We start from the raw sequence: 14,159 nt of genomic DNA on the forward strand, positions 1-14,159 counted from the left end.
TGTCACGAGCTCACAAATAAAACCAACAAGAGTCTTTGAAGATTGAAGGTTTTGTGTGTTTATTCATAATATAAGTGAATCAGTCATTGTGAATGACAACTCGGTCATCAGCATAAAACATTGAAAAATATAGATAAATAATCAAAATGTAAGTCATATCCTTGAAATTAGACTTTTTTTATTATTACAATTATTATTAATAAACTAAATCTAGGCAACATGTTTAATCACTATAGAGAGATTGTCTAAGAGTAAAAGATCAAGGCCTATACCAATCCTGTCTTTCTAAAAACGACGGCTAAAATACTGCCTGTTTTACAACAAGTTTCTCCACAATACAATGAGACCAGTTTGACAATGTTTCTGCGTGATCCGACCGTGAATGTCTCTCAGAAAAGTCCTGCTTTTTTCTTCAGATCGCTCTGCCTCCACTTTGGCAAGCGCTGGAAATCTAAGCGACCTGTGCCCAGCAGGTTCTCAAAGTCTTCATCAGACAGGTAGAGCTGAAATCAGACAGGAAAACAGTTAGGCTGACCTCTACTGTACACTTTGTGTTATTACACCAGGATACACACCAATACATGTTTACAACATTCTCAGCATCCTCCCACTGAATTACAGTTATCTTTGCAGTGGGGCCCTTGGCCCTTCTCCCTTAGGTCTGACAGACTGAATGAGACACAAAACAACGACAAAGAAACGATGTTTTGTGCCCGTGTCTTTGTAGTTATTTTGTCTCTTTGTTGTTGATTTGTTTCCTTGTGTTTGTTTGTCTTTATAGTCATTTCACAGCTGTTTCTTTGTAGCTATGTGTTGTTGGTTCTTTCATGTCTCTTCGTAGTTGTTTCTCTCTTTCTCTCTGTTGTTTTGCAACTCCTTTTGGTCATTTTATATCTCGTTAAAGTCATTAAGCACCTGCGTCTTTGTAGTTTGTATCTTGTCTGTTTGTAGTTGTTCAGTGTCTCTCTTCTGTTTTGTAGTCTTGTGCATGTTTCAGTGACACCGCAGGTAAAGCAGAACTCTGAGGTGCTGCTGTTGCTTGAATTATTTTACACAGATAATACACTAAATACTACAGCAGCTTTAGTAATTGTGTGTTTGTTCTTTACTGTATTCATACAGTATTTACTGTCTTTACTGCTGCACCTATAATACTCAAATCTCAGATTGGATTTGGCCGATAATCAGTAGTTAAATACTAATCAGGGCAGCGAAAAACATGATCAAGACATCTCTTTACCTGAGCTCACTAGTTCACTAAACCATTAAATGTGTGTGGTATTACTACAGTTATTATGATTACCATTACCATTTGGACCAGACCTATAATTCTGCACCCACCTCTCTCTGGCCGGGATCCACTCCTTGTGGAAGCTCACTGGGAGACTTGTTGACAAGGAGTTCTGGGTCCAGAAACATCCCAGAGCCTCCAGCAGAGGGGGACACAGTGCCACCAGCTGGGGATGATGGCGTGAAGCCTGAGGAAGGGGACTGATCCACGGACACAGAGGACTGGGCTCTCTGGGTAGACGGGCTTGTGGGAGTTGAGGGTTTGGGAGACAGATCACGTCCGTGGACCCTGTAGACTGGAGGGGAGCTCACAGGGCCTCCTGGAGCCCTGTAACCTCCCGAACTAACAGCACTTGTATTGAGATTGTTCATATCCTAAAGATGTAGAAAATGGATGAGTGAAATCGAATTTTTGGAGGACATTTGGGAGAAAACGTCAAAACTGTAAACGTTCACAGAGACATTTGAGACATTAGTACATTTAGTCAATTAGTGTTAGGATTAGTGTCAGTCAATCACTTACAACAGTGATCTGTGAGAGAGATGCTGCATCACTCAGCTTTTTTTTCATCTCCTCATAGGAGTTGCCTCCCTGTTGAGAAGATCAAGTGAGCCAGGATTGAAAATTAGTGAGCATGCAGGGTCGTCTTCATCTTCAAACAATCCATAAAATCACATAAATGTACGTCCCTTCTGAAATGATTCGTCCACACAAGACTATTCAACATAGTTATCCATAATCAGCACAGATACATGGAAATGTACAGTCATGCTTCACTCGAGTGCCTCTCTCTGAGATCAAAGAGAGGTTATAACAAACTCACGCTCCACTTATGAGGATCCCATGCGTTGAACCAGCCGGTGAAGGTGGGCGGTTCATATCCCTGTTTGACAAAGATAATTGGTGTGTCGGGGTCGCGGCCTGCTGGGTGGGTCCTTAGGTATTCCTGTGCACAGTTCCATGCCTCCTTGGTCTCGTACTGGTTGGCTAAGTTTCCAACCCACAAGAAAATCTGAGGTGATTTGGAGAAAGAAATAAAAAAATCTGTTGACAGCTCACAGCGTGAGGTGGACTATAACAAATATTTAATCAAGCAATGAACTTAAGTACAGTTTTGAGATTCACTTTAGGCTTCTTAATACCTAACAGTGAGAGGGAAATGTTGTTGCACTCCACTACATTTATCCGACAGCTATAGTTACAGGCTATTTTGCATATTTTGCCTATTATTTTCCATGCAAAACACAAGATAAGCAATCTAAAATATAACACATTGTTTCCTCTCTTCATTAAATATTTATTTCCTTATAAGAAGTGAACAAAATTTGTTTGTTTCAAGGCCACCATAGTTTCTCCTTCACGCTTGGAAAGAAAAGGTGACGCCAGGAATTGCAATTGCAATCTGCAACTACACCACTAGATGCCACTAAAAATCCGCCACACTGGACCTTTAAAATCAGGTTGAAATATTATCACTGCTCTGCTAAATTAGATTTTTAGGACTCCATTATTACCAGAAATGTCACTGTAATTATTAATTATGTTAGTTTGTTTCATGTGTACAAAAACCAAAGTGTGAAAAACAACAATTTGGATCTTTATGCGGGGTTGGACAGAGCCAGGCTGATCGTTTCCATGAGTCATGAGAGTGGCATCACTTTCAGCAAGAAAATGTCAAACTATTCCTTTAAGTGCTTCACCTGATACTCACTCTGCCACACAACCTTTCACATATAAACACAAGTAACATTTTAGGCTTTGACCTTCTTTGGCCTCTTACCTCTTCCCAGGTATCCAGCAGCATAACGTCCTCCTCGTCCAAGTCGCTCTGGGCAAAGTCCTCCACCTCGGTCATCTTAAACTGGCCAGTCTGATTGGAGCATTCAAACAGCCGTGGACTGTGAGGTGGCTCCTCCTTCTGCAGTCTGAAACAACACAGGGCTCACCGTCATTACAACTGTATAATCGTGTGTGTGTGAGTGTGTGTGTTGCACAGACTTGGCTTCAGATGACATTGGACATATTTGGCAGACCTCGATGTAAAAATAATCCATGCAGATTTAAATGTAAGCTTATTAATGTTTCAAATACAGTTTAAGAGCCATCAGTGCCTGGCATGAGTGCTCATAATTGTAGTGTCACTGAGCAAGAACCAGCCGCATATGAGTCAAATTTCTCTTGAAATTACAGTCACATCACAAAAAAGTCTGATTCAAAGGTGTGATGTTGCTGCTGTCTGTGTTTACCTCTTGTCACTGGCATAGGGAGCCTTTCCTCCCAGAGCTACCCAGAATTCAGCTGGCTCCTGGCCCTCCATCACCACCTGCTTGTCGTGCTTGGACAGCACATCAGACATCGCTCTCCCCATCACCCTCTCATCCCCGCTGCAGCCCTGGAGACGGATCGGGTCAGACATCAAACAAACGTGGTCACACAAAAGGGAGTTCGTGTGAGGCTCCTGCAGCCTATTATAGTGCTCCATAACAAAGCACATACCTTTCCATACCACAGGTAACATATTTGGTCCGTTTTCAGCAGGAAAACATCATTGGTGTTGAGAGACGAGGCCCTCGCCAGCACTTCAGTGGCCTTAGTGTTGAGCTCATTAGTCCCTCTCACCTGGAACAACCTGGCACCTCCATCAGGGTTGACCACACCAGGTCGGCCTGTACCACCCTAAAGACACACACATGCACTTGCACATATGTAACATGGATACATACTTTGTGTGTTATTCTTTGTATACAAGTATATGATTAAATAGCCAATTTTGCTTGAGAAATGCATTTTTTAAATGATTGCATTGCTAGATATATAGACAGATATAGACCTTTTTTGCAATTTTGTCATTTGTAATACAACAAAAATTATCTTCAGTGACAGAAATCGCACCTCGAAGATGACGAGTTTGCCTTTGAAAATCGCCAGGAAGTGGCGAGGCTCCTTTCCCATGACCACCCTGACCTGGACTGGGGCTCCATTGTACTTGTTATCAATGTTGACGGCCTGGTAGGCGCAAGCTGTGATCTCATCTTTAGTGGCATGATGGCCCTGGTTCATGACAGACACAGATAAAGTCCAGTTAATCCAGAGAACAGAGAGAGATAAAAAAACAAATAAAATGATGATACGGACCTGCCACATGTAGAGTATGTACTGCTGCTGGCCTGATCTTTGATATGTGTACAGCACTAAGTAGCAGTCTCCTCCATAAAACTGTCCATAAGTACTTGGATTTACTTCAGCCAGCTCCAAGTTCTCAATACGCCACACCTGAAACGGACACGAACATTTACAAAAATATAAAGGGCACACTTATTAGCACTTTCATTGGAATTAGCAGACTGTCTGCCCTTTGTGTGTTTGTGTATATTTTGCTATTCGACGATGTTTCTTCCTCACTTTAACATCTCCAGAGGCGTCGTCCACCATGCGCTGCTGTGCTGCCAGTTCAGGACGTGCGTGGAGCTCCATCACATCAAATTTCACTTGGTCTACCTTTGCTATTTGGACACGCAAAACGTTCGGTATTAGACATAAATGATCATATTTATACAAACAAAATATATGATCTAAACCTGAAATAAAAACTTCTGAATTGAAATAGAAAGGACCTAAAACAAGCTCTTTTATTGTGAAAAGAAGCAGGAATAAACATATTTTATAACAATCTGAGTTCATTCGTTCATTGTTCATTGTATTATCTCGCAATTTAATAAATATCTTGTGCATATATAATCAATGATTATTCATTTTTACAACATCTTATTTATCTAATAGTGCACACTTTATGGCTTTATGGTCTCCATAAAGCTGAAGCAACAATGATAATGTCTTCGAGTGTATTTACTTTTGAAGCTATTTGACCCATATGTGAATGAATTAACGGTTATGTAGAGGTTACCTATCCTTCCCACACTGTAGGTGGTACCGAGCCCTTGGGTTTGGCCTTTATCTCTCCAGGATTTGAATAAGTGCTTGAACATTGCAGACTCTCCTCCCTCTGTCATCACGTTTACACTGGTGCTGGATGGGTAGTTCTTGGCTTTCATATAACCCTGGTTATATCAAAGGTTATGATAAGATAAGTATATTTATTTATGACTTTAATCAAGCCAAATTATTAATCCATTATTTAGTAAACTCACCACAGCCCTGTTGAGAGCTTCTCGCCGCTCTTCCTTGGAGGCTTGTTTTCCTTTCCACACCATCACACTGGAGCCTCTCTGATCCACTATGTAACAGTCCTGCCAGTGAGACAAAAAGAGACAATGAGACAGGATCCATCCTCTACAATAACAGTGTGCAAGAAACACGTTTGAAGGTTTAAAAAAAAAGACAGTTACAGAGGAGTGCAGCAGGTCTTGCGTCAGAGGCTGCGTGGCCACTTCTTGGACCACCAGATTCCCGCTGTTTTCAAACACGCTGAGGAAAAAACAGTGTATGATTTCACCAAAGGGCCAAAATATTCCCAACATGTTGCAGCACTGATGCAAAAAGTTCTTACTGGTAGAGTCTGACGCTGGTGTTCTGCACCTGGTCAGGTTTGTCATCGGGAATGGCCTCCTTCAGCTGTCCGCTTCTTTGGCCGAGCACGGCCGTCATGACTTTCATCAGCTCTGGGGAGTCTTTCTCATCTCCTCCCTCCACAACACCAATCTGAGCTCGACCTCCTCTCTCCCTGTCCCGGATGTCCTGAGCTAACAAGACTGCCTGCAAACAAGAAAAGGCAGAAGAGGAACTTCAGATTTTCTACAAGCTTCAACCAGAAGATTCTGCATCTTTTTCTTGTTGGTGAAATGTTTGCACTTTTACTTCTTTGCAGTGGAGGACTTGTGCTGCTTTATGACTAATCATAAAGAGTGGAGGATTACCTTGAGCTTCTCTCTCCGGTTGCTCTTGGGGCCGTTCCACTGCACTATAGCTTTCCCCATATCCAACAGGAATATATCTCCGTTGTTAAAGCTGTTCCATGACACCTCCACCTGCACACGGATTAATAGAGAGTTATTAAGTAGTTTCTCTTTATTCAAATGAACAATACAGTCTGCCATAAAACCAATCAAAAGAAACAGGGGCTCAGGCATTTAACACCAGCTTTGGCAGCTATGACAACAAGCACGGCATAATTTGTTTAAGAGGGAGTGCCAACACCCCTTGTAGTGTGGCTGTGTTAAGCTTGTGATAGCTCCAGTGGGAGGTACTGGGCAAGCAGCATTAATCCCTGACACAGCCTATTATGCCACACTCAATACCTCTGTCGCTGTGACATGCTTCCTCCCTTTGACGTGCAGCAATCGTAGGACGTTGTAGGCATTTGTGTCAACATGTTGAAAACCTGAGGCCACTCCACCCTTCTTGTAGCTGTGGAGAGATGAGTGTACATTACCAAAGTTCAAGTGTAATAAAGCAGCGAAACAGCTACAGCAGACCAGTGCTGGAGGCAGGGTCAACGCAAAAGCAATTTCTTGTTTTGTTCATCTGGAAATTTCCCTCAACGTTGCATAACCATGAAGTAAAAACAATGAGAAGTCAGAGGTTACTGAACTGGGCGAGAGAAAATCGTGTTTTTCTTAGCTAAGCCTCAACAAACAAGTGTAATTTGTGTCATAATGATTTCACACAGAGGGATTACTGTTGTAAACCATGTCTCAGGGAGATTACAGCAAGTGTGTGTTTGTGTGTGTGTGTGTGTGTGTTTGACTCCTTCTCTTTATTTGGTCACCACCCTCTTCTAGTCGACATACCAACCCTTTTCTTTGACTCACATGAGGCCGTTTTTGAAGTAGCTCCTGAACCGCGGTGACTCGTTACCCTGCACCTCCCTATGCTGGACGGGACTCCCACCCAGGTACTCGTCCAGCTGGGTAACGTAGATTGCCGCCGCACCTTGCTCATCCTGAGTGGAGGCGTTTCCTATCCAGTAGTGGATGTCAGTCGACTGGCCTGAGCCCTTGTTCTGACTTATCTGGTGGGAAACACAGAAAGAGACACGCAGATAGATGACTCACACTCGCACACGTACTGATAAAGCATGCGTAGATCTCATTCATTCATGTTGTAGCCTCTTGGGAAATCAGGGTTTGGACTCACATAAAGAACAATGTAACAGTCGCCCTCAAAGAAGTTACCAAAGCCTTGAGCTGGAACAGGCACCATCTGCATGTTCTGAATAAGAGAACAATAAATCATACACAAAAATGAGATTTCAGCACGGCCGCACACTATTGAAATACAGCAGTGTTTCCATATGTGAGGATATTAGTTAGAAGGGATGACTTACATTGATGGTCCATATCTGTAGGCCTGGCTTTCGGCCCACATTTCTAAACGCGTCTGGACAGTCATCACTCATCATTCTGCTGAACTGAAACAAATGTGAGGCAAGAAACAGTGAGTTTAGTTGTTTTTAACTTGCATTGAGCACTGTTTATCTCATTTACATTTAGTCATTTATCCAAAGCGACTTACAAAAAAGGTCAATCACAGTAAAGGGGGGACGCCCCTGATCTGGTAGGAACCGGTAGGACATTCCACCAACGGGGAACGACAGACGAGAAGAGTCTGGATTGCCTTCAAGTCAAAGGTTTGGACACACCGTCTCATTCAGTGTTTACTTATTTTGTGAGGAATGTATGGAATAACGTAGCTTTCCAGTCTTGAAGGAGTTCTCGTACGTGCGGAGCACTTGTTGGCTGCTTTGCCTTCACTCTGCGGTCCAAATCATCCCAAACCATCTCAGCTGAACTGAGGTCCGGTGATTGCGAAGGCCGGGTCATCTGATGCAGCACTCCATCACTCGTGTGTTTGTGTTTCTTGGCCCAGAGTTAATGGTTATTGTTAATGGTTTCTCTGCAGCAATTCGACCATGAAGGCTGATTCACACACGTCTCCTCTGAACAGTTGATTTTGAGATGTGTGAACTCTGAAGCATTTATGTGGGCTCTAATCTGAGGTGCTGTAAATTTACGGTTTATGAGGCTGGTAACTGTAATGATCTGATCCTCTGCAGCAGAGCCAACTCTTGGTCTTCCTTTCCTGGGGCAGATCCAGCTTCAGCATGTTTGATGTTTGTTTTGTGACTACACATGATGATACATTCAAAGTTCTTGTAATTTTCTGGACTATCTGACCCTAAATTAATGTTGGACTAATGTTTCTCTTTACTTAGTTGTCCACTTGCCATAATATGGGTTACTAGGGTAGTTGAAAAGAGCTATTTACTGTATGCCAACACTACCTCTGAACAACACCACTGATGGTCTCAAACACATTGAGAAGGCAAATTAGGGAAATAATTAACTTCTGATAAGGCACACCTGTTAATTAAAAACCATTCCAGCTGACGCCCTCGTGAAGTTGACTGAGTGAATACCAAGAGTGTGCAAAACTGTCATTAAAGAATCTAAACTATAAAACATATTTTACTTTATTTATTTATTTTTTGTTTACCATGTAATTTACAGTTAATCTACAATGTAGAAAATAATTAACATAAATAAAAAACATTGAATGAGAAGGTGTGTCTAAACTTTTGACTGGTATCTGACTGGTTAACATCTATATTTCTACTTCACTCATTTCCATATTTATCGTTATTATTATGCTTCTACTTTACTGCACCTTAATGATTTGACAGCTATACTTTTTCCCAGAGTTAAAATGAGTTTACACTAAAAATACTATTCACATATTAAAAATAATCCAGTAATATAACACATAATAATAACAAAAACAGCCCTATTTCTGCAAAAACTTTCTTTTTTGGCAGGGTGCAGTTTAACAAGGTATAAACACAATTAAACCATATTATAATCTTTTAACATTTTAGTTAAAAGTTTACCAATAAATATACAGAAATTATTCATTATGCATGAGGGGAGTTATAATTTAGAGGAAAAAATAAACTTGAATCTAACTTTAATTCAGACAAAGAGGAGGGATTTTTGTGTTTCAGTTAGTGGGGTGAGACTACGCAACAAGTTTACCATGGAGTTGAAGCAATGTCCAAATATGACACAGTTTAAAATGAGGCACAAATACACTATTTTTAAAGAATCTAAAATATGAAACATATTTTACTTTGCTTATTTATTTTTTTGTTTACCATGTAATTTACAGTTAATCTACAATGTAGAAAATAATTAACATAAATAAAAAAACATTGAATGAGAAGGTGTGTCTAAACTTTTGACTGGTATTTGACTGGTTAACATCTATATCTTCTACTTCACTCATTTCCATATTTATCGTTATTATTATGCTTCTACTTAACTGCACCGTAATGATTTGACAGCTATACTTTTTCCCGGAGTTAAAATGAGTTTACACTAAAAATGCTATTCACATATTAAAAATAATCCATTAATATAACACAAAATAATAACAAAAACAGCCCTATTTCTGCAAAAACTTTCTTTTTTGGCAGGGTGCAGTTTAACGAGGTATAAACACAATTAAACCATATTATAATCTTTTAACATTTTAGTTTACCAATAAATATACAGAAATTATTCATTATGCATGAGGGGAGTTATAATTTAGAGGGAAAAATAAACTTTAATCTAACTTTAATTCACGCAACAGGTTTACCATGGAGTTGAAGCAATGTTCAAATATGACACAGTTTAAAATGAGGCACAAATACACTATTTTTAAGAGGTACAGGGATAAGGGAAGTGTTGGGAAGCACTAAGTGTTATGAGGTTATTGTCTCCTTTGTTTTTGTTTTTTTGTTTTTTTGTAATATAAAGTCAGGAATATATTTTATTTATCTATAAGTATCAGGTATATCTAAACAAGGTGCAAGGAAGCTTGGTATTGTCATTCATTATTTAAATAAGAAGGGGTGGAAGTTTATAAGTTATTCTTCTTCTCACTCCTTTTCGATTATTTATTTCTATGTTTAAATGTTTTGCCCTACTTTTCTTTTTATTTCAATCAAAACAAAAATACATATTCAACTGTAACTTCTCCAAAGTAGAGAAAGCAGAGAAACATTGCACTTTTGAAGCCTCCTCCTTCTCCTTCTCATCGTTCATCCTTACATCTTCCCTATCTTTTCACTGGAAACAGATGTCTCTAACATGACAAGTGAACCATTTCAAAAGATTGAATCTCTGACAGCATAACACCTCTAATCCCTCTAATGAGTGTCGGCTTGGCACCATGGCAGCATACAAGTTCTGCAATCAGTGGTGCTTAAACTGCCTCTTGACTCAGATATCAGAAACAACAGCACTGATAAGCAAACACACTGTATCTCGCCAGCTGAGTCGAGACTATGGGCTTAGTGGTGACACGCCATATGGAAACAGGCTCGGTGGGACATCACACATTCATGATATTATGAATGCAAATACAGAATCCATGCATGTGATTGTTAAATAGCTGGAGGAACTGCAATTGGAGTTATATAGAGAAATAAACCATAATTCATAGCTGCACTTTGTGTTTTATCTTTGCTCCAGGTGTAGGAATAAAATATACAGGTTGACAATGATTGATCGAGAGGGTATTTTAAGGTCGCCTGTACTCTACCAGGATGTTAACCACACCCTCCATTAATAGTATCAAGGCTCAGGTATTTAGGTAATCAGATAAAGACGTGACACATGAAGAGCAAACAGAAAAAAGGGTTGAGATTGAAATAAAACGATAGGGCTTGGCTCAGGTATTTGGTATGTGAGGCTGAGGAGGACTGAGAGGCAATGATTGAGTCATGCCTGAATTATTTTACTATATATACACTGTATAATACATAAAGATTAAAAGATTATGTGTCTTTAAATGAAAAGTAGTAGCCAAAAGTAACGATTATGGGATAATAATGCTAAAATGTAGTACATAAGATATCTTAAGTTTGCAGTTAACAATAGCACCATCGATTATATCAGACCAGGTGTGGCTGTAGCAGTCACTTTATCCGTGCTTTCAGTAGATACATGCACTGGTATGATAATGCATTAATTTTGTTTTTAAGTTTATATTAAAATAATACATTTACATAGTGTGTAGGATTTAACTGCATCTAGCAGTGTAGTTGCTGATTACAAACCCCTCGTCTCACCCTCTTCTTACAAGGGTGAAGGACAACTACAGTGGCCGAGACACACACAAAATGCCTTGTCTAGAGCCAGTATTTAGTTTGTCTGTTCTGGGCTACTGTAGAAAACACGGCATACATTGTGGAAGAGGACCCGCAGTGTGAAAGTTTCATTCTAAGGTAACGAAAACATTAAAATTCTTATTTTCAAGTTTCATTCTAAGGTAACGAAAACATTAAAATTCTTATTTTCAGGTGATAATACACTAATGAAAACATAGCTATGCGTATTATATTCCACAATATTAGCCCTCTAAATCTTACACACTGGACCTTTAAAACGTAAATAATAATAAAAAATAATAATACTCATTCTAAAACAAGTTTTACCAACTTAAAAATCTATAATTTTAGTCTGCTTTTAAAATAAGACACTGTTATAGTCGTCATTAACATGTGCCCTGTCCTGCTGGTTGAATGATGTTCTCTCATTGTATGTATGTTTTAATTTAATTTAATTAATAAAGTGACATACAAAGGGACTGCTGGTGAAAAAAAACTCTGGTACCACATATCCAATGGTGGTATTTTTAAAATCATGTTGAAAGAACAAAGTATTCTTCCTGTTGCTAAAAGCTGGTCATCTTCATATTCCCCATTCAGAGTCCCAAATATCTATTGAACTTGTGTTATCTGAGCAAAGGAGATACCACACCCATGGCTCCTCAGTTTCAACATATCTGAGCACATGCCAGAATATAAATGACAGAATCGACCTTCAATCTGTCTGTAAAATAAGATTTTGAATCAAAGCAATCCTACTTCAAAGTTTTATCTGGTGTATTTGTGTTGATATAACCACCTGAAGGAGTTTATTATCTAAATCAACTTACTGCATACATTTCACATCTGGGTGGAGAAGAGAATCATCATCTCTCTCCTCCCATCCCACTTTATTTTAGTGGATTAATTGTATTTACCTGACTTTAATGACTTGACTAAAAAGAGGTTGATTATTGTCAGTTGCAGAAGACTTTCTATTTCGGCTCTCTGTTGTGAATGAAAAGCAACGATTGTGCTCTGCAACCCGATCCTGCCTCAAACTGAATGAAGAACTTAAACAAACAATTTTCTGAAAAGATAAATGAAAGACCTGCGTTGCTTCCATTACTGTGACAGGAAAGACTGGTTCCACTTCAATTAACCTGCGGTGTCCACTGACTCAGCACATACAATGATACAATGAGCTTTGTTAATGCCCAAAATATATCCTAATGCGCTCATCTCCATTTAATAGGCAGCGATGTGGCACATAAAAATCTGTTTTGAAGAATCTTTTCTGACAAATATAATTATAAAGAAGCTGTTTTTTGCTAAGTGCAGTAATTCATGTAGAAGAAAAAGGATGGAGAGATGTTCAAAAGGCTGAAAATGATGTCGCCAAAATAAAAGTATGGCTCTTACCTTGTGTTGTGTCCGCCGGAGTGAAGGCCTGGGTGTCTCCTATAAATCGTGAAGGTAGATTAGAAAGACGTTGTCTTTATGCAATAAACTATCGCTGGCTTTACCTCCTGTGGGCAAGCTGGAGTGTGGTGATGTGTGTGCGGCAGAGAGGGCTCGGTGTATTTGTCTCCACACCCAGGTTTGAACACACCTGCAATTTCCTGTCTGCATGTTTACATTACAAGGACCTTAATACGCCTCTTCTTACATTGTTTCCAGGCGTTTTGATGCGGACGCTCTGACTTGTTTTAGGGATGAATGACGGCAGCCAGAGCACATAGTCAAGATTCTCGAGAAAATCATCCACAATACCTGGAACTGAGAAGGACTCGAGAGCCTCACTCGAGGTCCTGATTGTGTTTAAAGTAGCCAGACTGAGTTGTGTTTGTGTTCAACTGAGCCCTCAGTCGCGCAGCGGGCATTACAGGGGCCACTTGACACCAATTATTCATTTCACAACTGTTACAACTAGCAGATGGGGGAATTGGACTCAAGGAGCTCTGAGTGGTATTGGAAAGGCATCAGAGGCTTTTCTGTAGCTAAATCTCTCATTCTGTGCCTACTCACACACACAGTCGAGGAGGAACGCTTGACATTATTGAAGGTTTATAGCTCCTGGCTTTGATCTCCCAACGGAGAAGGCATTGGCAGCTTGTGTTTACATTTGTTTGCTAAATGTGGGGACGTATTAACACGCTGTATCCAAAGTGATTTGCACACTTTCTGAAGTCATAGAAAGAAGAAGAAGAGTCTTTATACACTGTGTGGATTTGGAGCCTTCAGTCAAACACTGAATTGTACGTAAAGATACAAGAGAAATAAATTGTGGGCGAGGTGCTTTTGCACCTAAGGATAACCTTGAGATTAAAAATCAACTCTCTATTATTTCCCTCCCCACTAAAATCATCAAACCCTGCTTCTGCTGTCATTTCAAACGTTTCCACTTCTCTTGCACGTTGTAGTCTGTGCATGAATCATGGATGAGGCTCCCTGCTGATGTTTTCTATTCAGGGACTCATATATTACACTTTGTCTTTGTCTCATACAGTTCACACAGCCCCTTCCAAAGAAAAAACCTGATTACATAACTAACCTTTTCCTCTTGTTAACTAACACCTTTAAGTCAACACACTTCAGTTTTTTCTTACCTTTGTCCAGGGCTTTTCATGTTTAGATTGAGTCCTAGATTCCATTTTGACAATATGTTCACTTCAAGCACGCAGTAAACTTTGGTCCCCACATATCTGAGGAACAAGTGGAAAGTTAAGAGAAAAAAAAAAAGGCACAAGAGTTCTTCAGGCTTGAACAATAAGCTCTGTA

At 39.8% G+C, this 14,159-nt stretch overlaps 1 protein-coding gene across 3 annotated transcripts; it reads right to left on the reverse strand.

The window, feature by feature from the left end:
* Positions 1 to 43: 43 nt before the first annotated feature.
* On the reverse strand, positions 44 to 14,119 carry vill (villin-like). Of its 3 annotated transcripts, XM_019273680.2 has the most exons (21): positions 13,988 to 14,119; positions 12,801 to 12,839; positions 7,575 to 7,658; positions 7,385 to 7,459; positions 7,060 to 7,259; positions 6,547 to 6,655; positions 6,166 to 6,276; positions 5,799 to 6,004; positions 5,638 to 5,716; positions 5,440 to 5,538; positions 5,196 to 5,349; positions 4,694 to 4,794; positions 4,427 to 4,564; positions 4,184 to 4,342; positions 3,788 to 3,967; positions 3,538 to 3,683; positions 3,072 to 3,216; positions 2,115 to 2,303; positions 1,814 to 1,882; positions 1,342 to 1,665; positions 44 to 503 (listed from the first exon to the last, which is right to left on the reverse strand). In XM_019273680.2, exons 1-21 carry the CDS (start codon positions 14,030 to 14,032, stop codon positions 390 to 392), a joined length of 2,766 nt encoding a protein of 921 aa, XP_019129225.2. In that variant the 5' UTR covers positions 14,033 to 14,119; the 3' UTR covers positions 44 to 389. The 3 variants fall into 3 exon arrangements, with proteins under 3 accessions (XP_019129225.2, XP_027130181.1, XP_027130182.1); XM_027274380.1 differs by lacking the exon at positions 1,814 to 1,882; XM_027274381.1 differs by lacking the exons at positions 12,801 to 12,839; positions 13,988 to 14,119 and adding an exon at positions 7,763 to 8,107.
* Positions 14,120 to 14,159: the final 40 nt, after the last annotated feature.

This window comes from Larimichthys crocea, chromosome XXIII (assembly GCF_000972845.2).
Source record: "Larimichthys crocea isolate SSNF chromosome XXIII, L_crocea_2.0, whole genome shotgun sequence".
Taxonomy (NCBI): Eukaryota; Metazoa; Chordata; class Actinopteri; family Sciaenidae; genus Larimichthys; species Larimichthys crocea.